This window comes from Rattus norvegicus, chromosome 19 (assembly GCF_021556685.1).
Source record: "Rattus norvegicus strain SHRSP/BbbUtx chromosome 19, alternate assembly SHRSP_T2T, whole genome shotgun sequence".
NCBI lineage: Eukaryota > Metazoa > Chordata > Mammalia > Rodentia > Muridae > Rattus > Rattus norvegicus.
In genome coordinates, this window is record NC_141552.1 from 9351806 (window position 1) to 9378027 (window position 26222).

At 40.4% G+C, this 26222-nt stretch overlaps 1 protein-coding gene and 2 non-coding genes across 15 annotated transcripts in view; all 3 read left to right on the top strand.

The window, feature by feature from the left end:
* Positions 1 to 26222, top strand: part of Cnot1 (CCR4-NOT transcription complex, subunit 1) — a 91300-nt gene that overhangs the window by 35125 nt on the left and 29953 nt on the right. For 4 of the 13 annotated variants that reach the window (XR_015643293.1, XR_015643294.1, NM_001134840.1 and 1 more), the window contains 18 exon segments: positions 298 to 424; positions 591 to 701; positions 5509 to 5679; positions 6041 to 6168; positions 7401 to 7641; positions 9213 to 9332; positions 9995 to 10117; positions 10549 to 10700; positions 12847 to 12997; positions 14042 to 14243; positions 15332 to 15478; positions 17119 to 17243; positions 17488 to 17774; positions 18624 to 18702; positions 21252 to 21482; positions 21933 to 22073; positions 23233 to 23412; positions 24634 to 24750. Coding sequence is in view for 8 of the 13 variants with exons in the window: in NM_001134840.1 (NP_001128312.1) it covers positions 298 to 424; positions 591 to 701; positions 5509 to 5679; positions 6041 to 6168; positions 7401 to 7641; positions 9213 to 9332; positions 9995 to 10117; positions 10549 to 10700; positions 12847 to 12997; positions 14042 to 14243; positions 15332 to 15478; positions 17119 to 17243; positions 17488 to 17774; positions 18624 to 18702; positions 21252 to 21482; positions 21933 to 22073; positions 23233 to 23412; positions 24634 to 24750 (2833 nt within the window). In the remaining 5 variants the exon portion in view is untranslated. 13 annotated transcript variants of the gene reach the window in all.
* Snora50a (small nucleolar RNA, H/ACA box 50A) lies at positions 13261 to 13381 on the top strand. The gene has a single exon (XR_015644473.1). It is a non-coding gene; the product is annotated as a small nucleolar RNA SNORA50 (small nucleolar RNA).
* Positions 24131 to 24265, top strand: Snora46 (small nucleolar RNA, H/ACA box 46). Its single transcript, XR_015644470.1, has one exon. It is a non-coding gene; the product is annotated as a small nucleolar RNA SNORA46 (small nucleolar RNA).

The window sequence follows — 26222 nt, forward strand, 5'->3', positions numbered from 1 at the left end:
TTCAGCCAAAGTCTCAGATGTCTGCACAAATGATACGCATTCTTGTGTGTACACTCCACAGCGAGCGGGCACACATACGCTGTAATTTTAAAAATGAAGTTAATTCATTCTAAAAAATTGAAGTTACTATTTTAAGCTAATGATTCATGTTTCTAGTTGCATAAAATAACATAAAACGTTAATAAATTTCCCTATGTTAAGGGCTTCATACCACTCATTTATTAGTAGCCCTTGTTAGTCGTGCGTGGTGTATGAGGTGGTAGATAGCATACTGCTAAAGTTGTATTGTTGTTTCAGTATTGAAGAATGTCGCAATATAATCATGCAGTTTGGTGTTCGGGAGGTGACAGCTGCCCAGGTTGCCAGGGTCTTGGGAATGATGGCTCGGACTCACTCAGGATTAACAGATGGTATTCCATTACAGGTTTGTTGAATTCAGCTGTTATACCAAAAGACTTATTATCCTGCCCTCTTTATTTTATTTTATTTTATTTTATTTTATTTTGTTTATTAAAGTGCAATACGATTGATCTAAAGAGATAAAAACATTTATTAGTTGGATTTACCTAATTAGAGTTTCACTTTTACAGAGCATCTCTGCTCCCGGCAGTGGGATCTGGAGTGATGGGAAAGATAAAAGCGAGGGGGCACAGGCACACACGTGGAATGTAGAGGTTTTGATCGATGTTCTTAAAGAACTGGTGAGTACGTTCGCTCAGGGCTTTATATTCATATCAGCATTATGTACCTCAAGGTGTATTTTTGTTTGTTCTCTAAGTTCTATGGCAGCTAAATAAGAGCAAGTGTTCTGTAATATTTCAGCTTTCCAGCAACAAAAGCATTTACAATGATTATACATTAAGCAGTGCATAATCACATTTAAGCCCTCCTTTTGTAAGAGTATCTCACTGAATTTAGAGTAATTGCTTTAGTTAGGTAGGTTTTCTGGCCAGTGACCTCCATAGGTCTACCTCTTGTGTTGTCCCCACCCCACCCATCCGTTGATGACAGATATGTGGCCATGCCTTTAGACTCGGGTTTTTTTTTGTTTTGTTTTGTTTTTGAGACTGGCATAAGTAAGCTATTTGTGTAGACTCTACTTTTACAGTTCTGAATTAAATTATTGTTTAAATCTATTCTTCAGACAGGTTCTGAGATAGGCTAACTCATTACAAGTAATCATTAAAGAATTATTGAGAAGACAGGCACGAATTCTTTTTATAAATGCAACAAAAATTTTTTTGATATACATTAATTGATCATATTCTATTTCTGATTATTCATAAGCTAATTGGCTTTCCATGCAAAGGAAACAGATAAAAATGTGGACGTGCTTACATAAAACATAAAGGACAAATTAGATACCATGAGTATGAGGGTCCATGACATTTATGTAGCTGAAGAACACTGGATTCGGATGTAACATCTTACTGATAAACTAACAAAGAACAAAATATGAGAACTACAAATTCTAGTTTGGAGCGGCGATAAATGCCTGTATGGCAGAGGCAGGAATAGTGTACAAGCAGAGACCAGCCTGATCTTCCTACATCATTCATGTAAGATTGTCTTGAGACAAACTGAGCAGATAGTCATACGTTTGTTAGTTGACATTGTGTTGGGAATTTGGCTCAGTGGTAGAGTGCTTACTTAGCGTGCCGAAACCTGTGTGCAGTCTCACTCAGCAGGAAAGACGAGCCTAAACCTTCTAGTCTGAAGCTGGGTAGAACAGTGTAGAGCGGGATGCCCCTGAGCTCCTTGATTTTACCTCCTGAGCGCTGGGACAAGAGACAGGCATCCCCAAGCCTAGCAGATCCGAATAGACTTGGTGTGTTAGTAGGAATCGAGTCTAAGACTTCATACATGTTATTCTTGCCAGGTGTCAAGGTATCTGGCCTATTTCTCATTTTTAGTTTTCCATGTTTGTAACTTTGAAGACCTAGTTACAGAGAATCATGGTTTCCTCATAATTCGCTATTTAACAGAATTAGTGGTTTTTACTCCAGTTACTTAATTTTTCATAGCATTAGGAATCAAAAGCCAATGCCTTGGGTTTTATGTGTTGATAGGCGTGTGTGTGTGTGTGTGTGTGTGTGTGTGTGTGTGTGTGTGTGTGTGTCTGTCTGTGTGTGTGTCTGTGTCTGTGTGTCTGTGTTTGTAAATGCAGACTTGCAAATGACAGTCATAAGACAACCTTATGTTAGTCATTCTGCATAGTCTGAGTACTGCCTTCTCCAATCTGGGCAGCTTAGACTTTGAAGGATTCTTTCTTTCTCTCTCTTTTTTTTGGGGGGGGGGGGGGGCGGGCAGAGCTGAGGACCGAACCCAGGGCCTTGCACTTCCTAGGCAAGTGCTCTACCACTGAGCTAAATCCCCAACCTGAGGGATTCTTTTAAGAGTTGTGCTTCCCGTTTTGCTGAAGGAGCACTGGGATTACAGGAGTAATTATATTGTAAAATCATTGGTTTTGGGGATTCAGATGCAGGTTGCTAACACAATGCAAGCACCTTAACCTGTTGAACCATTTCCCTATCCTTTCATCCTGTTTTTTTTTTTTTTTTTTTTTGGTTCTTTTTTTTCAGAGTTGGGGACTGAACCCAGGGCCTTGCGCTTCCTAGGCAAGCGCTCTACCACTGAGCTAAATCCCCAACCTCATCCTGTTTCTTGACACAAGGTTTCTTGTTCTGCCTAGAGCTTATCACTTTGACTAGGGTTCCTGGCCAATGAGCTCTAGGCACTGTTTGCTCAGCACTGAGGTTATAGACATGTGGGGTTTTGTTTTGAGAGAGGGCTTACCTGCCTCCCAGTGCTGAGATTAAAGGTGCCCATCATCCTGCCCAGTTTTGCTGCTTTAAGTTTGGGTTTTGGGGATAGGAACTCAAGGACTTAGCCTTTGAACTGAGATATCTCCTTAGTCTAGTTGCTCTCAACCTCCTTAATATTTTGTCCCATTAACACAGTTCCTCGTGTCATGGTGACCCTTCCCAACCCCTCACCCCATAAAATTATTTTTGTTGTTATTACTGTAGTTTTGCTGCTGTTAAAATTGTAATGTAAGTATTTCTGTTTCCAGTGGTCTTCGGCAACCCCTGTGAGAAGGTTATTCCACCCCCAGAAGGTGGTCACCCAGTTTGAGAACTGCTACTGTAGTCCCTTATGGCCTTTTCTTTTTCTTTAATGTATTTTTTGTTAATTTTGTTTCCTGCTTTGTTTTTTGATATAGTATCTGATATGGCTTAGGTATTTTGTCCTTGCTTCTTTATGTTTACTTTTGAAAACTTTTATTTTGGTGGAGTTTTAAGTTGCCCATGATGGCTTGGAACTTGAAGTCCTCCTACCTATGCCTCTGTCACATTTCCTAGTAGTACTTCTCTGTTTAACACGGAGTGACATTCTGAAAATTGTTTATGCATACACTGTAGCTGTCTTCAGACACACCAGAAGAGGGATGGTTGTGAGCCACCATGTGGTTGCTGGGAATTGAACTCAGGACCTCTGGAAGAGCAGTCAGTGTTCTTAACCACTGAGCCATCTCTCCAGCCCTGAAAATTGTTTTTGTTTTGTTTTTTTTTTTTCCTTTCTTTTTTTCGGAGCTGGGGGACCGAACCCAGGGCCTTGCGCTTGCTAGGCAAGCGCTCTACCACTGAGCTAAATCCCCAACCCCCTGAAAACTGTTTTATTAGGTAAGTTTGTCACCTCAGTCAGAATAGTGTGCACTAACAAATATAAGTCTAGGAGGAATGAGTCCTTGTCTTCTTGCTCCACCTAATCCATATAGTTTATTACCATACTGTAGATACCGTAACACAATGGCATGTAGTTGTCTACCTAAACATAGTAAAATTACAGTGTGAAGACATAAGTATGCCTGTGGATATAGGTTAGCAGTAGAGCACTTGTCTAAGTGAGGCAGGGCCCTTTGTCGGATCCCTAGCATTGTAAATAGTGGAACAGCACTCAAGGGACTGGGAATTGGAGGTGAAGGCTCAGGTTATAAGTATACTTCATTGTTAGACTTCTGTTTTTTTCTTCATATTTTCTATATTTATTAAATGATGAGAATCTCATATGTAGCTCTGGCTGTCCTTTGGTTTTTTTCTTTTTTTTTTCTTTTTTTTTTTTTTTTTTTTTCTGGCGCTGGGGACTGAACCCAGGGCCTTGCACTTGCTGGGCAAGCGCTCTACCACTGAGCTAAATCCCCAACCCCAGCTCTGGCTGTCCTTAACTTCCTGTAAAGACCAGGCTGCCCTGAACTTAGAGATGCCTCACTTCACCTCTGGCATGTTGGTTATACAGATGAGCACCACTGTGCCTGGCCTGAAAGACTTCCAAAGGGCACACATGTAAGCTATTCTGTTTGGAAAATGAGCTGGAGAGGGAGGGCTTAGAGATTTAGAGCACTTGCTACTCTTTGAGAAGACCTGCATTTGTTTCCCAGCACTCCCATGATATCTCATAACTGTCTGTAAGAGTATCAGGTACCCACTTCTGACCTTGATGGGAACTACATGTACATGGTGCAATACATCGTGCAAGGAAAATACACAGGAAATAAAAGTACATCTTAAGAAAATCTATTTAATAGAAAATTATTTTTTAATAGGACTGGTGGTAGAGTAAATGCCTGGCATGAATGAGGCCCTGGGTTAAAACTTCAGCTCCACTAATATGAATACATTTTAATGTATTAAAACTTCACGGGGTTGGGGATTTAGCTCAGTGGTAGAGCACTTGCTACAAGCGCAAGGCCCCGAGTTTGGTCCCCAGCTCCGAAAAAAAGAAAAGTGAAAAAAAAAAAGTCACACTATGAACTCTCAATCTTTTCCTGTAAGTCTACTAAGTGTTGAAATTATAATTGTGCTGTCCTGCCCATCTAATTTTTTATATCTTGCTTGTCTGTATTCATGCAGACTTGTAGACTTGTTATACTAAATGTATAACACATGCATAGTGCAGTGGTGCATAGCATCAGAAATACTGAGAAATCGACAACCTTCCCGGGACCTTGCCTGGCACCTTACTGTTTCCATTGTGTTCCAGTTTGGAAGCAGATAACCCATCAGTATGTTATGCAGACTAAAGCCTGTTCTCTGAAGTACACGCATCCAGACTCTATAAGGAACAGTTGGTAGTGTTGAACACCTTTAAGCCCAGCACTTGGGGGGGAGGGAACAGACAATCAGGCTAATTTCTGAGTTCAAGACCAGCCTGATCAAATAGTGAGTTCTAGACCGGGGCTTAATATTTATTTATTTATTTATTTATTTATTTAAATTTTTAATTTATTTATTTTTATTATTATTTGTTTTTATGTAATATGAGATCCAGTCTGGGAAAAAGCCAAAACAAAATGAAAAACCTTAAAAAGAAGATTGTTAAAATCCGTTAAACATCTTTGATACTGGTGGTTATTTTAAATAGAATACTCAGTATTATTTTCACTTGGCCAAAGCACCAATATTTGACTGTATTTGTTCTTTTAACTTTGAAATGTGTTCATTTTTTTAGAACCCGAGTTTGAATTTCAAGGAAGTAACTTATGAACTGGACCATCCTGGATTTCAAATTCGTGATAGCAAAGGGCTTCACAATGTGGTGTATGGCATTCAGAGGGGTCTGGGCATGGAAGTGTTCCCAGTGGACTTTATATATAGGCCCTGGAAACATGCGGAAGGCCAGGTAAGAATGATCCTTAGCTGTAGAATGAGGAGATAATAATCCTCAGGCAGTTTACCCATTGATAGCAAAGGTCAAGGAAGTGTTGCTTGCCTTCTGGTTTATATTTGTATTTTCACAGTTTCAGAATTGATGAGAGTTCTGTAAGGTGTAGCAGTCAAACTCTAATTGATGTTCATCTCCCAAGACCGTCTCCTGGTCATTTTCCGTCTCTGAGTTACCTGCTGTTCAAAGGGCAGATGTTCCCTGCTCCCTCCCACCTCGTTTTTGAAGAGCCATTATCTAACAACCCCAAGATTAGGCTCGTGGTTTTCAGCATGCCTGGTTCTCTGTGGCACTTAAGGACTTTGTCTTCTTTTTCCAGCTCTCCTTCATCCAGCATTCCCTGATAAACCCAGAAGTCTTCTGCTTTGCCGACTACCCCTGTCACACTGTTGCCACTGATATTTTGAAAGCACCACCAGAGGATGACAATCGAGAAATTGCCACATGGTAAACTTTCCAAAAGCTCATATTGAGCAAGGCACAGAAAATTAACTTATTTTTAAGATTTATTATATATGCAGTCGGTGTTCTGCCCCCATGTCTGCCTGCACACCAGAAGAGGGCACCAGGTCTCAGTACAGATGACTGTGAGCCACCATGTGGGTGCTGGGATTAAACTCAGAGTCTCTGAAGAGCAGCCAGAGGTTCAGTGGTCCTAGCCTCTGAGTCATCTCTCCAGCTTGGAAATTTTATTGCTAATGAAGTGACTTAGTAAAGTTTTTTTTAAATAAAGGATGTTGAATAAAAGTTCTTTTTTAGTTACATTGTTGCTAGTTCAGTTTTTGTCTTTATGAGTCTGATATTTAGGTATTTTCCTCATTTTAATCTAGTTGACTCAAAAGGCATTTTTTGGTTGGCATTTCAGGGACAGAATGCAGACATAAGCCACACACACTTTTTTTTTTTCTTTTTCTTTTCTTTTTTTCGGAGCTGGGGACCGAACCCAGGGCCTTGCGCTTGCTAGGCAAGTGCTCTACCACTGAGCTAAATCCCCAACCCCGCCACACACTCTTTAGTGTAAGTTCTTTCAGGTCATTTTTTGCCATTGCTGCATCATTTGTCGGCTAGCACAGTCCATGTTAAGGCCTGATCATTTCCCTCGTGGACTGAATGTAGAGTTAGGTTTTTAGATATGATTTAAACCAACCAGATTCTAATTAGTTTGTGCTGTGGACTTGACCGTTACACCATACTAAAACCTTTGCATTACTATCTAAGTGTTAAGGCTGTAACTTTGGTAGAAATCTTACTATATAAATTGTGTGTTATTTATGTGTCTATTTAGGACTTTTAACTATTATGAAATATCATTGTTTTTTCACACCAGTCCTAAACGTCTTGGTAATGAAGATCCATGATTATGCAAATCACTTACTGGTTGTTTATTTGATTTCTTTTAAAATTAATCTATAGGCATAGCATCATGGCCCCTTCCCAACACATACATGCATTTATGAAACCAAGGACTTTACACATTTTATAAGCAGGTGTTTTCCTGCCTGTCTAGAACCCCTGAAGCATGCAGTTTTTAAAATCCACAGCAACCACTTAAGAGTATTCCCTAATACCAGTGCATGGTAGAAATGTGATGTATGTCGTTTTATTCTGTAGTTGATGTCACTTTTAAAAAGTAGAGTTAGTATCTCAAGTGATCAAGCCTTTCTCTTCATTCTTGTTAGGAAAAGCTTGGATTTGATTGAATCTCTGCTGAGGCTTGCAGAGGTTGGGCAGTATGAGCAAGTGAAACAACTCTTCAGCTTCCCTATCAAACACTGTCCAGACATGTTGGTATTGGCCTTACTTCAAATCAACACCTCCTGGCACACCCTACGCCATGAACTCATTTCTACTTTGATGCCAATTTTCCTTGGAAACCATCCTAACTCTGCCATTATTTTGCACTATGCATGGCATGGGCAGGTAAGACAAGTCATGAGTTCTTCATTTCAGTAGTGACGTGCTGTGAAATCTCAGACTGTCAGCTTAGAGGGTGGTGCAGTAGTCACAGAGTGCTTGCTGCTCTTGCAGAGGACCTGAATTCAGTTCCCAGAATCCACACAGCAGCCAACAACTGTCTATAACACAAGTTCTAGGGCAGCCAGCATCCTCTTCTGATCTCCAGGGGTATCAGGCGTACACATGATGCACAATACATCTGATAGTCACATAAGATAAATTTAAAAGCAAAACATCTCAGTGTTATCACCAGACAGGCTTTTATTTGTTTTTTTTTTCTATTTTCCGGAGCTGGGGACTGAACCCAGGGCCTTGCGCTTGCTAGGCAAGCGCTCTACCACTGAGCTAAATCCCCAACCCCAAACAGGCTTTTCATCTTTTAGGATCTTCCTGTTATTTCTATAAAAGTCCCAAGGGGCGAGGATGCAGATATTAAAACTCGCTCCCTGGTGTGACAGCACTCTGATGTCCATGAAGAGGTCACATATTTACTGTGACCACACAGGGACATAGGGTCCTGCTGTTACCTTCAGCAGTAATTGAGAGTCACTTGTATCGCAGACTGGACTGAAATTCCTATGTAGAAAGACTTTGAATTGCTCAATTTCGGATCCCCAGATTGTGGCACAGGTCTTTGAGTGTGTTAAGAAAGCAAGCACTCTGATAGGTTAGCTCTAACCCCCAGCCCAGAGATAACTTCAAATGCCATTTTTTTCATCTTTCCTAATTACATAAATAACGACAAGTAACAGATTAAAAATAAAAAAATGTGTTTTTATCACTTTGTTTCTGAGACCTTTTCTCTAGGTTTTGTTGTGGTTGTGATATCTGTGTGCTTACACACTGTATGAGCATTCAGAGGGTCAGGCTCTTCTTAACCTGGAGCCAGCCTGGCAGCCAGCAAGCCCAGTGAGCTTCCTGCTTCCACTAATGTTGCAGGGACTTAGCCTCATGTTTTCAAAGCAAGCACTTTTACTTGTTGAATGGTTTCTCTATCCCTACACCCCTAATTTTATAGACTAAACTTAACAAGTAAATGTCTCCTTTGCCCTCACACTCCATAAAGGGGGAAAAACAGGAAAGAAAAACAAGCGTCTCTGCCCATCCTGGGACTCTGGAGTTAGAGTGTGCCACTGTGCCAAGTGCACCTGCCTTAACTCCCCCTTTGTCTCATGTTTAAGTCTTTTCAGTCAGGGTCTCATGATGCTGAAAATAGAAGCACTGGGCTCAGTAGTTATGAGCGCACGTCTCACATGCCGAAATGACAGGCACACAGCAGTCCACTTGGCTTCTTAGGGCTTGCTTCTGTGTTTGAAAATGAATAAGCAGACTTCCACACGCATAGAAAGAAAACATGGTTTTTAAGTGGTTGACCAGGTTTGGCAGGGTGTGAAGAGCGTCACCGGGTCACTCGGCACCTGAGCCTGGCTGAGTCTTTGTGCTGATACATTTGTCTTTCATGAGTAGAACGTGGGAAGTTACCTGGGCATTTGTAGTAATGCCTTCCAGATGTTTAACCTTCCCTCTTTTCCTAGGGACAGTCTCCATCAATTCGCCAACTTATAATGCATGCAATGGCAGAATGGTACATGAGAGGGGAGCAGTATGACCAGGCCAAATTGTCTCGAATACTTGATGTGGCCCAGGACTTGAAGGTGACTTCAGAGGAACAGCGCTTTACTAAACTGTTAAGAATATTTACATGTAACTAGCTCATTTGAATTAAGATTTAGAAGCTTAAACATTGAACAGTAACGAGATTAATTTCAGATCGGTACATCTGTCTCAAGGGCTGATTTGTTTGCTTGTTTTGGAGGTATTAATTAGAATTGAACATCAGGGACTTAGACATGGTAGGGAAACATTCCACCCCTGAGCTGTACAACCAGCCTTTGGTCATGAGTAAACTATAAGGTAGGATTTTGTAGAAAGTAGGTTAATTTCAACTCTGTTGCAAACTCGTTAGAATATCCTGATAGTTAATCTAGAATATTTATCACTGTTGATCCTATGTTATAAAGTTGTGTTTAGGTACATGAAGCTTGGATGCAGATGCTGAAATTGGGGGAGGTTATTATTTGTGCCCTCGCTTTGTTCTTCATAGTAATCGAAAAAGAGCCAAGTAGTTAACTTACGAAGGTAGGCATGAGATGACCTTTTAAATGGGTCTTTAATTTTAAATAGAGTATTCCCTTAAGAAAAACTGTGTGACCAAGCAAGTAGTAGATATTTTATTTAGTAGACATGTCTGTTAAAGAAGGAAAGTAGAAAGTAGTACAGAGAAACGGCTATTACTTGACTTGGCGTTTCACCTCAGGCCCTGTCGATGCTGCTGAACGGCACTCCATTTGCCTTTGTTATTGACCTTGCTGCACTCGCTTCTCGGCGTGAATACCTCAAACTTGACAAGTGGCTAACAGATAAGATAAGAGAGCATGGGGTAAGCAGTGTCCAAGAAATGCTCGTTTTTCAAAATTTTTTAAAAAGATGTTTTGGGGTGACTGGAGAGATGGCTCAGTGGTTAAGAGCACTGACTGCTCTTCCTCAGGTCCTGAGTTCAATTCCCAGCAACCACATGGTGGCTCACAATCATCTTTAATGAGATCTGATGCCCTCTTCTGGTGTGTCTGAAGACAACTACAGTGTACTTATATATAATGAATAAATCTTTAAAAAAGAATGCTATGGGATTGAACTCATGACCTGTTAGGCAATTGCTTTAACCTCTGAGCCATATCCCTGTCCCAAGAGGTACCCTTTTAAGATGACATCTAAAATGTTGTTTATTGTAGATGGTAGTTAATTGTATTTAGTTCTTCAACTAAAAGTCAAGATAAATGTAAAATACACTGAAGAATTTTCTTTTTTTAGGAGCCTTTTATACAAGCATGTATGACTTTTTTAAAAAGAAGGTGCCCTTCTATTTTGGGTGGACTTGCCCCAGAGAAAGATCAGCCCAAAAGTGCTCAACTTCCTGCTGAAACACTAGCGACAATGTTGGCCTGTCTACAGGCTTGTGCAGGGTAAGGAGAATGTGCTTGGGAATACTTTGAGATGACTGTATTGGACCAGGCTTGGTGTGGTTCTTAACAATCACCGAGACACTCAGGAGATAGGGACTGGTGCTCATTGTGAGTTTTGAGGCCAGTTTGGTCTTGATTGAATTCATGACCTGCCAGGGCTATGTGGAAAGACACTCTTAATCAAGACAATCAATTCAAAAAGTATGTCTAACCGTAATTTATTTGGAGAAAGTGAGGTTTGGGAAAATGATATTGTGGAACGAAGGGCAGGTGAATCTCTTTGAGTTCCTGACCACCTAGGGAGAATAGTGGGACCTAGTCTTGAAAGTAAGAAAAAATCTGTTGGTTTTTAGTTCTAAGATACTACAATGTTAACAGTGTGTTACAACAATGAAATGAATGAAAATGTTGTCTTTTTTTGATTTCTTAAAAATGCCATGTTGTGTGGGTTTATTCATGTTCTTAATTCTTCCATGAAATACTTAGGACTTCTTACTGCTCTACCATATTGTCTTAATTAAACATCCCTTTAGTAAACACTTATGTTGAAGCTAATTAGGTGCCTTCCAACTCTTCCAAATTCCTTGAATTTTTATGTGATTTTCAAAGTCAGTTGGTACGTCCCTGCAGAATTGCAAAGCTGCTCTGGAAGTCACAGTTGATGCTTTTCATCTGTAGCTCATAATAGGGCCTTGAAGAACTATTTTGAAACAAATGATTGAGATATGACTAGGAGTGATATATGAGATAAAGGTTTGTAGAAAATAGGTTAAGAGGTAAATTGCTGTCCTGATAAAATTAGGGCCTCCAGTCCATGAATCTGGGGTGTCTTTGTATTTTAGTTCTTGGACTTTTTTTTTTTTTTTTTTTTTTTTATGATTTATTTATTTTATGTACAGCATTCTGCCTGCATATGTGACTGCAGGCCAGAAGAGGGCATCAGATCCCATTACAGATGGTTGTGAGCCACCATGCGGTTGCTTAGGAAGAGCAGTCAGTGCTCTAACCGCTGAGCCATCTCCAGTTCCTTCTTACTCTTTTTTTCTTAAATGGTAGGAACGAAGCATTCTTGTTCTGTTCCTGATTTTGGGGAAAGTGTTAAGTGATTTATTTACATGTATTGATACCTGTGGGGGTTTCATAGGTTTCCTTGTTCAGGATGAATTCCCTCTGCCTTTTACGCTGGCTGGCTTGCCTGCCTGCCTGCCTGCCCTCCCGCCCGCCCACCCGCCCTCCCTCCCTCCCTCCCTCCCTCCTTCCTTCCTTCCTTCCCTCCCTCCCTCCCTCTCTCCCTCCTTCCTTCCCTCCCTCCCTCCCTCCTTCCTTCCCTCCCTCCCTCCCTCCCTCCCTCCCTCCCTCCTTCCTTCCTTCGGCATTTACATAAAGTCTCAGCTGTATTGCACTGACTGACTTCTAACTACTAAAGTATTCTTTTTGCCTTAACTTCCTGAGTCTTAGGATTACAGTTCTAGTTAGTCTGTTGTTATTATGAAAGCATTTTCTCAAAGATCTTTTGATACTGTTTGATAAGATTGTCAGATTATTTTTTTTAATTCTTGTAGTTTGTGATCTCTTATGTTAGTAAGATTGTAGAGGTTAGATTTTTGTATCTTAAATTTCACATGGTAGTTGTGTGTGTGTGTGTGTTTGTGTGTGTGTGTGTGTACACACAGTGTGCTATAGAATTACATTTGCTTGTATTTTATTGAGGGATTTTATTGTTTATTCCTGTTTTGTAGTTTTTGTTAAATTTGTCTACTTACATTGTTGATGTTACAGAATTCCTAAGTTTTGAGTGTACTGGTTCATTACTGTTACCATTTTAGCTGTGTCAGCTGGTCTAGTCTTAAACACCTGGATTTAAGCAGTATATTGGCTTAAGACTCCTGCCTGCTAGAGATGTTGCTCCCATTCTCTAGTAAACATCTTTATTCAGTAGCTGAAATGTCTTTGTCAAGTACAGTTATTGCCAGAAGTTTTAAGATAACCTAGTGTTCAGAAAATCCTGTTGGTAAGTGGCAGGTGCAAGGGGGTGACAGACAGTTGTAGCCGTGTGCTTCAGAGCATGGTAATTGGTGATCGGATTGGTGTCTTTAGGCATTCTGGGAAATAGCAAGCGTATATCTCATTTTTCTTCTCCCTGTAGGAGTGTTTCTCAGGAGTTATCCGAGACTATCCTCACCATGGTAGCCAATTGCAGTAATGTAATGAATAAGGCCAGACAGCCACCACCTGGAGTTATGCCCAAAGGCCGCCCTCCTAGTGCTAGCAGCTTAGATGCCATTTCTCCTGTTCAGGTAACAGATTCTTCTTTTTTTGGTTGATACATTCAGAATAGACCAAACACCTGCATCTTTAGTAGCAGCTTGAGTTTTATTTCAGTTACCTGCATGTGTAACATATTTTAAAGGAGATCCTTCTTCCATAGGCAGTGAAACTGAGAATAGACTTTAATAACCAAGTAGAATATGACTGAGAGGAAAGATAAAAACAAAACACTTATTTAGGTAAATGAAGAGGGGTTTTTTTTTTTTAATTAGAGTTACACTCTTGAGAAAATGAGCGCTGCCTTTGAATCTGATGTCTTACTTGTAGCTCAAGGGCCAGGCAACAGTGCTAGAGGAAAGAACTGGGCTCTTCAGCACTCAGCTGAGCTGCTCTTTTACAAACAAGGTCCATTTAAGTCACTCCCCGACATCGTCCACCCATTCTCTTTGGGAGCAACATATTCCACTTTGGTTTAAGATGCACTGAATGGCAGATTGGGGTTTAAGGAAGGAAAAGCACTTAGATTCTTGAGTGTCTACTTTATAAGACATTTGCTTGTCATTTCCCATACTCATAAAGGTGTGCAGTAGTCTCGTACATAGCTACAGCACTTAGAGTACAGTTGGTAGGGTTTTCCTTAATCTCTGCAAATACCATATTTTGTTGTTGTTCCCTTTTGAACTCTGAAAATTATAAAATTTGATGATGTGTCTTAAATGAAAGATTCTTTTAATGTGTTTTAAGTAAAATAAGAGGCTGAATTTCATTTGATTTATAATGTAATATTTGCCCAATGTTACTACTAAAAGTTTAGTAATCAAACAACAGTGAGGGCATTTATCTTGTTAGTTTTGTAGTCTTCCTATGACTCTGGTTCTTTATGGGGGACTTAGCTCTTTAACCTACTCTGTATCTAGTATGAAAAATGGACAAGCAGACTTGGTATTGTTATCATTGTTATGATTGTGTGGGTGTTAAAGTGTTTAGAATACAGAGGTATTACTGTGACTTACTATACTCCTGCTACATTTCCTTTTCCTCAAAACATGCAATACGTGTTTGTTTTTCTTCAGATTGACCCTCTTGCTGGAATGGCATCTCTTAGTATAGGTGGTTCAGCTGCCCCTCACACCCAGAGCATGCAGGGTTTTCCTCCAAATTTGGGTTCTGCGTTCAGTACACCTCAGTCACCAGCAAAAGCATTTCCACCACTTTCAACCCCAAATCAAACAACGGCATTCAGTGGTATTGGGGGACTTTCATCACAGCTTCCAGGTGAGGGGAATTGGGTAAGGTTGGAATTATTTGTAAATTTTATTGTGCCGTAGTTAGTGTATGATAAAGAATTTGGAATGATTTATAAAAGAAAGGAAATTAGGGAAAATGTGAAAGGTACACACACGCACACACACATACACACACACACACACACACACACACACACACACACACCCTCCCTTCCCCTCTAACCCAAGTTGGGGAGAAGGGAAATATACGGTTTAATTTTGTTCCTTTTAATGGCAATAAATGATTGGGGTTTTATGGTAATAAAGTTAGCCGAGTTAGTATGAGGATTCACGTTCACCAAATGATATATGCGTAGCATGTAGGCCATATACTTGTTTGTTGCATTTTGTGTTATTTCTTTTGATGCATTTAATACTGGGCCAGTCACATGCTAATTGTATGAATTCAGCCTTAAGAAAAGACTGCATATCAAATTCAAGCTTTTGTTTTACATGACTTATATGATACATAGAAAATACTGTTGTATCTTTAAAACCTTTTGAATTCCTTCTCAATATTGTTGATTTGTAATTTTACAGTGAAATGAAGATTATATTTTTTTCTCTTTCTACATACTTCTTTTGTAGAGGCTCTAGGTTAGCACACTAAAAGCCAAGAGTAAGGCCTCAGGATGAAGCGACTTAGTTACTGTTGCATGTGGTTCTAGACCTGATGAGTACTTCACTCAAACCGAATCCAGGGGTCTATCTCAGCCTTCTTAGCACAGATGTCACTTTAGGCTTTTGGTTTTCACTGTTGGTGTTTGTTGGATTTGGGGTTAGAGTTGTGACTGGTGATGATTATGAAGTGATTGCATGAGGTACCTTACTAGTGTGGTCCTGTCAGTGATGGTCCAGTGCAGTGGCTCAGTGGAGAAGGCTCTCGGACCTCAGGGCCTGGAGATGGGAGTTTGCTCCTTTGAGCCCGTGTGAAGGGGAAGAAGAGCAGTTCATGGTTTGTCTTCTCAGCCTCACATTTATGTGTGGTGGACCTGTCCTCACACATGCATCATGTTTAATTGTTCTTCGAAGTGGAGAAGTATCAACTAAACTTCTGGCTGCCTTTATTCTCTCTAGTAGGTGGTCTTGGCACAGGAAGCCTGACTGGCATAGGAACTGGGGCCCTTGGACTTCCTGCAGTGAACAGTGATCCTTTTGTACAGAGGAAACTGGGCACCTCTGGACTCAACCAGCCTACATTCCAGCAGAGTAAGATGAAACCTTGTAAGTGGTAGTGTTGTCTGTGACTGTGACGTGTGACTGACACATGTAAACACTTCATTTTTCTGTTGTCCTTAGAATTATGTAGATATAAATTGATTTATATGTTGATAATAGGTCATTATTCCATTAGCTATGTCCTTAGACTTGTGGGAATACACAAATTTGAATTAGTAAAACTAAAGCTCCAGCTGTACTCTGGGTTGCCAAAACAAAACGATAGTAAAAGGCATCCTCACCATGTCACCGTGCCACCCTGAGAGTAAGAGTAGGCATAGGAAAGGGAAATTTGGAACGTGCCAGTTTTTCATACAAAATTTTACAGATCACACAAAAATCTATTAATGTGGCTTTCAAGAAGTCGGAGCCCCAGGTATGGTGTTACATGCCTTTAATCCCAGGATTTGAAGAAGGTGGATTTATTGAGTTTTAGGCCAGCTTTGTCTAGGCAGTGGATTCAAGGCCATTCAGAGCTGTAGTGACAGACCCTTCCTCACGTGGCAGAAGGAAGGAAGGAGCAGGACGAGTGAAGCAGCCAAGATTTCAGATTTCCGCTTCAGTCAAATTTTTGCAGTAAATTACATATTAATTACCTAGCGTATGCAGCTTTGTTTACCTCATAAATATCACTGTGTAATAAGACCAATTTTTATACTCACTTTTGTAGTAATATTGCCCAAAAGAAAACAGAAAACATTCTTACACATCTAGCAACATAGTTGATTTCCTGTCTGCTTTATTACTGAGGCTAACTGAATACTGATGTTGGAAGAATTGAAATAGCACAGTGGTTATGCACGCAATCCCTGCACCACCTGAGAGGCAGAGGCAAGCTGTAGCTAGCCTGGGCTAACTTTATACACACTACTATTTTTTCCTTAAAAAGTAAAGGTGGTTGAGAGCACTGAGTACTCTTCAGAGAGCCTAGGATCCGTTCCCAGAACCCAGATGGCAGATCACAACTGTCTGGAACTCTGGGGTTCTGACAGCCTCTTCTGGTCTGCAAGGGCCCCAGGCGTACCAGGCATGTACACAGTATACTTGCAGGCAAAACACCAGCCAGTCCACATCAAAGTAATCTTTATGGAATTGGGGAGCAGGACAGGTGTTTGTGGTGTAGGCCATTAATTCCAATAGAGGCAGATGGATCTTGAGTTCAAGGCCAGCCAGAGATATTGCCTCCAATCATCATCATCATATATATTAAATACCACCCACTGACTTGAAAATGTTAGAGTGAAAGGCTTGTCTGAATGTTAATGTTTTTAGCATGCTTTGTGTCTGTGTGTGTCATGTTTTTATGTTGAATTGTTTGTTTATTACAAAGCAGTGAAGACTTGCTCATCATGAGTCATGAGTGGGTTTGTTAATGGTTAGGGGTTCTGGCCTTTTGAGCTTTCTTTTTACTGCAGTAGGATTTACAAAATACTGTACAACCAAGTAAAGCAATTTATTTAGAAGTCTTTTTTGTCTGCCTGTACAGCTCTGTTGGTAAAATCCATCATTTGATCCTTGAACCTTCAGTTTTTTTTTATATGTCCCCTCTTCCCCACTTCAAGTTAGAACCATGTTAGTCTCTCTGGCTTTCTGGGGGAATTGAAAGATTTAAATATGTATACTGATAGCCTTTTCCTCCCCAATAGCCGACTTGTCTCAGGTGTGGCCAGAGGCAAATCAGCACTTTAGTAAAGAAATAGATGACGAAGCAAACAGCTATTTCCAGCGAATATATAATCACCCCCCACATCCAACCATGTCTGTTGATGAGGTGAGTGTCTAGGCTTCCTGATTCTCATGTTCATAAACTCGAAATGAGGGCACTTTGAAGGTTTTTAGAAATTCACTTAAAATGTAGTATTTCTGTGTATCTTTTGAAATTTTAATGTTTGTGTCAGCTCTGTTTTTTGGCACTGGTAAATGCTTTTCTCAGGAAGTCTGCTATTCAGGTATATGAGGATGATTCTTGGTAAAGTTTCTTGTATGCATGCATTGTGTTTATCTTGCTTTTCCAGGTACTAGAAATGCTACAGAGATTTAAAGACTCTACAATAAAAAGGGAGCGAGAAGTATTTAACTGTATGCTAAGGAACTTATTTGAAGAATACCGGTTTTTTCCCCAGTACCCTGATAAAGAATTACATATAACAGCCTGCTTGTTTGGTGGCATAATTGAAAAAGGACTGGTCACTTACATGGCATTGGGTCTGGCCCTGCGATATGTTCTTGAAGCCTTACGGAAGCCTTTTGGGTCCAAAATGTATTATTTTGGTATTGCTGCACTAGATAGATTTAAAAATAGGTGAGTACTGAGACTGACACTTCTTCCTTCTTCCCCAGGCCTTCTCAGCCTTCTTCGTTCTGGGTGTATCTTTTTTTTTTTTTTTTTTTTAAAGATTTATTCATTTATTATCTATAAGTACACTGTAGCTGTCTTCAGATACACCAGAAGAGGGCACCGGATCTCTTTACAGATGGTTGTGAGCCACCATGTGGTTGCTGGGAACTGAACTCTGGACCTCTGGAAGAGCAGTCAGTGCTCTAACCGCTGAGCCATCTCTCCAGCCCTGGGTGTATCTTTTTATTATGTGGAGCAGCAACTAGTGTATATATATCACACACAATGCGTACACTTCCATATTAGGTATATACTAACCTGTACAGCTAAGTCCATTGTGTGCCCAATGTACAGAGTGAATTTTTTTTTAAAGCAGAGATAATGACTCTGTTTATTTTGTATTACACAATTTTCAGTTACTTTTAAATTTTGATTGGATCTCTTCCAGTCTGGCCTGGAAATCTTAATTCTCTGTTCTTCAGTGTCCCGAGTGCTGAGACTGTAGGCCTGTGTGAGCATACCTGGATGATGGTGTGTCTCTGTGTGGAGTGAGGGTCATCCCTGTTGGTGGTCATCCCAGTGTTTCCCCTGAGATGTAGCCAGGCTGACCTTGAGCTTATGCCGCTGTTGTTATTGTTAGGTCCTGGGGTCGTGTGTGCACCATTCCTGGCTGGCAGTCGTCTTCCGTTTGACGTTGTCTTCACAATAACAGTGGTGGAATGATTCTCAATAGTAGTGGCTGGAAAAAACAAAACAAAACCCTTTTTCCTGTACTTACATGAAATGATGAATGAACAATTTATTTTTTGGCAGATTGAAGGACTATCCTCAGTATTGTCAACACCTGGCTTCTATCAGTCACTTTATGCAGTTCCCACACCATTTGCAGGAGGTAAGTGTCCTGATCTGTATGCCTGTCAGGTGGGCAGAGGCTGGATTGACTCTTGGTTTGTTTGGGGATTCAGTGAGAGACGCTAGTAAGGTTAAGGTGGGTTTTGTTTTGCTTTACTCTGTTGTAGGATTACTGCGTAGTAAGTGTAAGGACACACACTGTTCATGGCCTGTATGGAGGGTAGAGGATCCTTGTGGATTGCAGGCCATGTTCTTGGAATTCCGCTGCTGTTCTTGGGCGTCCTAGACAAGTGCTCTCCTTAGGCTTGCCCTTTGTGGGTTTGTTTGTTTGTTTGACACATTGTCTCACTATGCCCCTCTAGCTGCCAAGAATCCAATAGGTATCCTTGGCTGTCTCAAAATTCAGAAATTCCCCTGCCTCTGCGTCTAAAGTGCTGGAATTAAAGGCGTGAGTCACAATGGCTAGGTAAAGATTCTTGAATGATCTCAGTCTATGAGGTCGTTCCTTGCTCAGTTTTGGACTTAATAATAAGCCAAATTAAAATGTCATTCATGGTGTAATGGTTTTGAGCTGTAGTTTTTATTGTTGAATTAAAAGGCTTTTACCGGTTCTTGTGACCTGGTGATACTTTTGAACAGTAGGTATATTTCACTCAGTGAATCTTTACATATATGCAAACTTTCCTGATTCTAGAAAATAGTGGAGTTCAGAGGTTGGTGGCACCCACCTTTAATCCCAGCAACTGCATCTCAGATGAAGGCTAGCCTAGTCTATAAAGTGAAATCTGGTCTGTGTGCCAATGCTAGACCGTCTGATCCTATCTCACAAAAAATAAACAACCCCCACGACAAAATTACACAATCCAAAGTTGGTCTACAAATTGTTACTTAAAAAAAAATCTTTTAAGTTACCTGCTTAGATTCTGTGGAGGAACTCAGCAGGAGTCAGCTTCTACAGAAGTAGACCTAGGAAATAATGCATATTATTCTTGGTGTTCCATTAAAATTTGAGGACCCTTTTTAGTGGTTCATTTGGAATGATAGCCATTAATTATGCACACTTTTGACTTGAATTTTGGATATTCAGTTTGAAATGAAACTTGTTTAATTTCTTAGGATTCTAATTGTTAAAATTTACATACAGAAGATATTTCATAAGGAGTAAGAATGATCACATTTAAAGTCTTAGCCTGCCAACAATGATGACAGTGTGGGAAATTCTCATGTAGCCCTACAGGCATTATTGATTGGTGAGAGCAAGGATTAGCCTTTCCCAAGGGAGGAGCTCCCCAGTCAGTTAGTTACTCAGTGTCAAATAATCAATCAACATAACACAGTACTGAAGAGACTGAGCAGATCGTGTGTGTTTGTGTGTGTGGGGGTGGCAGGGATAATATCATTAGAGGCCATGAATTTAAGATTGCATGGGTGGTACATGGGAAGATGATAATTTAATAAATTGCAAACATTTTTTAAAGGTCCTGCCTTCCTGTTGATGCTTCTAGGGAACAAATTAGACATTTATATTCCCCATCCATCCATCCATCCATCCATCCATCCATCCATCCATCCATCCTATAAGACAAGCACCTTTTTAAAAAAACACCAAGGTGTCACTGTCTTTACTTGAACTCAGAGCTCCTATTACTGTTCGCTCTGTCTGTTGTGGTTAAAGCTGTGCACCCCTGTACCTGAGTCCTCAAACGCCTTGAACAAATCACTTAAGCTGCACATGGTTGCTTCACACCTTAATCCCATCACTGGGAGGACAGGGGTAAGCAAATCTCTTGAAATCAAGTCAGATTAGGGCTACATAGGGATAGTTTGCTCCACCCCCCCCCACACACACACACACTCCCACCCTCCCAGAAGGAAGACAGACAGACAGACAGACAGTATTTTAGTTATTAAGAGATTACATGTTGTGGTTTTACTGTTTAGGTAGGGATGATTGATGTAACATTAGGTGAACCCCATGCCAGTCTTCCGACTGAGCTCTGAAAGTAAAGTGTCAGTCACTGTTGTTGGTTCTGCTTAAATTTGCTTGCAGTTATAGTTCTTCTGTTTTATATTAAGAGTCTTACTGATATACAAAACACAGTGTAGTATGTTTATGCTGAGGTTCAATCAAATGTAGCTTGACATAAATTTAGAAATTTTTAAAGGGTTTAAGGAATTTTATTTACAGATATCTGAGACTGCTTTTTTCCCCCAAAGATTTACTTACTTAATGTGTGTGAGTACACATTTGTTGTCTTCAGACACACCAGGGCATCAGATCCATTACAGATGATTGTGAGCCGCCATATGGAAGAGCAGTCAGTGCTCTTAACCGCTGGGCCATTTCTCCAGCTCACCCTGAGACTGCACTGGCCTTTTTCTTTTCTTTTCTTTTCTTTTCTTTTTGCAGGCTAGTTTAAAGGACTTTAACATACTAGTTTATCTTTATTGGTCTTCAGTATCCTCTTAAGTATTGCCCATGTCAGGGAAGGATTAATAGAAAACTAAAATTATTCTTACCCTTTCATAAAACAGAATTCTTGATTTCTATTAAGATGCCTTTGTATGTTTCCCTCTGTGCCCATGTAGTACATCGAATATGGACAACAGTCTCGAGATCCTCCTGTGAAAATGCAGGGCTCTATCACTACCCCTGGAAGTATTGCACTGGCTCAGGCCCAGGCCCAGGCCCAGGTTCCAGCAAAAGCCCCTCTTGCGGGTCAGGTTAACACAATGGTGACCACCTCAACAACCACCACTGTTGCTAAAACGGTTACAGTCACCAAGCCAACAGGAGTCAGCTTTAAGAAAGATGTGCCAGTAAGTAGCAGGTCCTTTTGCTTTCCCAGGATCTGTTGGTGTGAATAGGTAGTAGGGAATTTGTGTGTTATTTTACTGGAAGCATAAAGGTCAGCATTGTCCCAGAGAGCACTATGTAATGTAATAATTCAGGGATGGATTTAATGATCTTACCAGTGTAGTTATATACCCTGTTCATTTTTCATGCTAATGGAATCTCTGTAATCTTTTTTAAATGTTTTATTACCTTTCTATCTTGTTTATTTTGTGTGCATGTGTCCTATGATGCGTATCTGGAGGTCAGAGGTCTTAGGAGTTAGTCCTCTCCTTCTGGCATCTGGGTGCCAGGAATTGAACACAAGCTGGGCTTGGAGTCCAGTGCTCTCCTCTTCTGAGCACTTGCAGCACTTCTGTCTTCTAGGATTTCCCAGTCACACCTCAGCTGCTCTAACAGTGCATTATTACTTCCAGCCTTCCATAAACACAACGAATATCGATACACTGCTTGTGGCCACAGATCAAACTGAGAGGATTGTGGAGCCCCCAGAGAATATTCAAGAGAAAATTGCTTTTATTTTCAACAATCTCTCACAGTCAAATATGACACAAAAGGTAAGCATGATGTAATAGCTTATGAAATGCTCTCTTCTTTTCCTTGATGGATGGAGGGATTGGTTTTTGTTTTGTTTTGAATTCAGTTAAGTCAGTTGGTTTGTTCTGTCTATAGTCCAAGCTCCTGAGGAGGCTGAAGTAAGCATAAGGAGCTGGTGGCTTTTCTATCACGTAGCTATCACTGCAGAGCCTGTCTAGAAACTAAAGCCAATAAACTCAGGTTAAAAGGTATGATTTTAGCTGGGTGTGGTGGCACATGACTTTAAAAACATTTTTTAAGGTTTTTTTTTTTTTTTTTGTAGGAATTAAACAGTATCCTTTGTTGTAGTATTGTTTTGCAGTGACTTGTAACCTTTTGAAATAATGTCATGCTCTCCTGAGAAGGGAAGTGTTATTTTTTTCCTTCCTTCCTTTCTTTGAAACAAGGTCTCATTAACTAGCCTTGGCCAACCTGGAACTCACTATGTTAACTTGGATGGCCTCTAGATTCTGTCTGCCTCCCAAGTGCTGGGATTTAAAGGTATGCACCACCATGCCTAACTTTGGTAGAAAGTTTTGTTTATGTTCTTCCAGAATCTACTATAATTGCTTATTAGGCCCTGTGAGCACATGAAGTAGAGGTTTAGAAAGCATAAGGAATGATGCTTCCCTGCTAAGGTACTGCTTTGACATGACAGTGGGTTTCAGGCTGAGCTTGCTGACACAGGGAAATAGAGGCAAGAGGATTTCTGTGAGTTTGAGGCTAGCCTGGTCTATATTGTGAGTTCCAAGCCACCTAGGGCTACATAGACAAACCCTGCCTCAAACAAAAAAAAGGTAAGTAGGTTTGATCTGTAACGTTAACCTGCTGGGCTTTGGTGTAAGTTTGTAATAGCAGCACTTGTGAGGCTGAGGGAAAGTTTTGAAGAGTTTGGGCGAGGTCAGCCTGTGCTATTGCATAGGAAACCTTGCCTTTAAAAGAAGAGCCCACACCCACTGTTAAATCTGACGGTTGTTTGTTGTTGAAGTGTCATGGGAAAGGCCAAGCCTAACAGTTTAATACCATGTTTTGTAAGAAGCCAGATGCTGTGTGCTATGAGAACCCAGACCTCATTTTATCTGTTGTTTACATTTTTTTTTAATACTAATTCTCTACTACTTTGTCGTGTTTATTGGCTAGGTTGAAGAGCTTAAAGAAACTGTGAAGGAAGAATTTATGCCTTGGGTTTCCCAGTATCTAGTTATGAAAAGAGTCAGTATTGAGCCAAACTTTCATAGCTTGTATTCAAACTTTCTTGATACATTGAAGAATCCTGAATTTAACAAGATGGTTCTGAATGAAACCTACAGAAACATTAAAGTAAGAGTTCTTATATTTCCTTTAGTAATTAGCTTTAAAGTTGATCTTGTAGGAAGATTTGATGTTTCTCTTTATGTCTATGTTCGATGTGTCCATGAAAAGTGCCTTAGATTTTTGTTTGCAATGTTAACTACTGGGTTCCATAAACATTTTAAAATTATATTTGTGTGAGTGTCTGCACACTCATACATGTGTGTGCGCTCAGAGGACAGTTTTTTAAAGTCACTTTTCAATCTTCATGTATAGCTTCAGAGTTTTACTGTTACATATAACAATGTTCAGTATTTTTGTGGCATGCCATCTTGTTGACTTGTCATGTCTGTGTGCGTGTATGCGTGGGTATGTCCAGGTGCAATAAGTTCTCGGGTCTCTATCCTGGTTTTTTTGTTTGTTTGTTTGTTTGTTTGTTGTTTTTTTTTTAAGGGTCTTACAGAAAACTCAGGTCTCTATCCTGGTTTTTAAGAAAATGGTCTTACAGAAAACTCATTCTGATGGTTGGATGTCAAGATACCTTGATTTCAGACGTATTTGAAATATGTTTTTTCTGGGATTCTATGTAGTATAAGGTTAAACTCTTACTATACTCGTTCCATACAGTTCAATTATTTTATTTCTAAACTACCATTTATTTTTAAATATGAAACTTTGTAAAGAAACAGTGTAAACCAAATGGAGATGGGATCCTTCATTTCTGAGTAACTTGGCTGGCTTAGGAACTAGCACTATATTTAAACCTATGGATGGGAAATGTCCCCATTCTAGGTTACGCTGTAGTGCGAGAAGAATTCCTGGCGCCTCATTGCACAGCTGACTCTCGCCGTTTGGCTGTTGCTCTGTGAGCTAAGGGACATGACCGTTCAGCTTTATTTTCTTCTATAGCAAGGATGATTGCAGTCTTAGGAGTTTCCCATGCACTCTGAGGCAAATTTTATAATAACCACTTGTTTGCTTTCTTTGTCGTGCTGGGATTCCGATTCAGGGTCTCGTACATGATAGCTAAGTATTCTACCTAGCAAGCTCCTAAGACGTTTTCAAAGGTAATGTCAACAGTTTGCTAATGAACAAGTAAGATAATACCAATATGATACATGGGAGAGATCTGCTTTAGGTATATTCTCAGAACTGAATTCTTTTAGAAAGGGCATTGAAACTCTGAAGTACAAAATTGAGAATTTCTTTTATAAGCTTATTCTCTTATTTATAAATTGTATACTATTGCAGGTGCTGCTGACTTCTGATAAAGCTGCGGCCAATTTCTCAGATCGTTCTTTGCTGAAGAACTTGGGACATTGGTTAGGAATGATCACATTAGCTAAAAATAAACCCATCTTACACACGGTAAGTTTTATATGGTTCAAATTTGGCTGGAAGGAATGTTTCAATTGTCACTGGGTTTTGTAAGACTTTAACCATGTTTGAATTCTTTTTTTTTTTTTTTTTTTTTTTTTTTTTTTTTTTTTTTAATTAACTTGAGTATTTCTTATATACATTTCGAGTGTTATTCCCTTTCCCGGTTTCCGGGCAAACATCCCCCTCCCCCCTCCCCTTCCTTATGGGTGTTCCCCTCCCAACCCTCCCCCCATTGCCGCCCTCCCCCCATAGACTAGTTCACTGGGGGTTCAGTCTTAGCAGGACCCAGGGCTTCCCCTTCCACTGGTGCTCTTACTACGATATTCATTGCTACCTATGAGGTCAGAGTCCAGGGTCAGTCCATGTATAGTCTTTAGGTAGTGGCTTAGTCCCTGGAAGCTCTGGTTGCTTGGCATTGTTGTACTTTTGGGGTCTCGAGCCCCTTCAAGCTCTTCCAGTTCTTTCTCTGATTCCTTCAATAGGGGACCTATTCTCAGTTCAGTGGTTTGCTGCTGGCATTCGCCTCTGTATTTGCTGTATTCTGGCTGTGTCTCTCAGGAGCGATCTACATCCGGCTCCTGTCGGTCTGCACTTCTTTGCTTCATCCATCTTGTCTAATTGGGTGGCTGTATATGTATGGGCCACATGTGGGGCAGGCTCTGAATGGGTGTTCCTTCAGTCTCTGTTTTAATCTTTGCCTCTCCCTTCCCTGCCAAGGGTATTCTTTTTCCTCATTTAAAGAAGGAGTGAAGCATTCACATTTTGATCATCCGTCTTGAGTTTCTTTTGTTCTAGGGATCTGGGTAATTCAAGCATTTGGGCTAATAGCCACTTATCAATGAGTGCATACCATGTATGTCTTTCTGGGATTGGGTTAGCTCACTCAGGATGATATTTTCCAGTTCCAACCATTTGCCTACGAATTTCATAAACTCGTTGTTTTTGATAGCTGAGTAATATTCCATTGTGTAGATGTACCACATTTTCTGTATCCATTCCTCTGTTGAAGGGCATCTGGGTTCTTTCCAGTTTCTGGCTATTATAAATAAGGCTGCGATGAACATAGTGGAGCACGTGTCTCTTTTATATGTTGAGGCATCTTTTGGGTATATGCCCAAGAGAGGTATAGCTGGATCCTCAGGCAGTTCAATGTCCAATTTTCTGAGGAACCTCCAGACTGATTTCCAGAATGGTTTTACCAGTCTGCAATCCCACCAACAATGGAGGAGTGTTCTTCTTTCTCCACATCCTCGCCAGCATCTGCTGTCACCTGAGTTTTTGATCTTAGCCAATCGCACTGGTGTGAGGTGAAATCTCAGGGTTGTTTTGATTTGCATTTCCCTTATGACTAAAGATGTTGAACATTTCTTTAGGTGTTTCTCAGCCATTCGGCATTCCTCAGCTGTGAATTCTTTGTTTAGCTCTGAACCCCATTTTTTAATAGGGTTATTTGTTTCCCT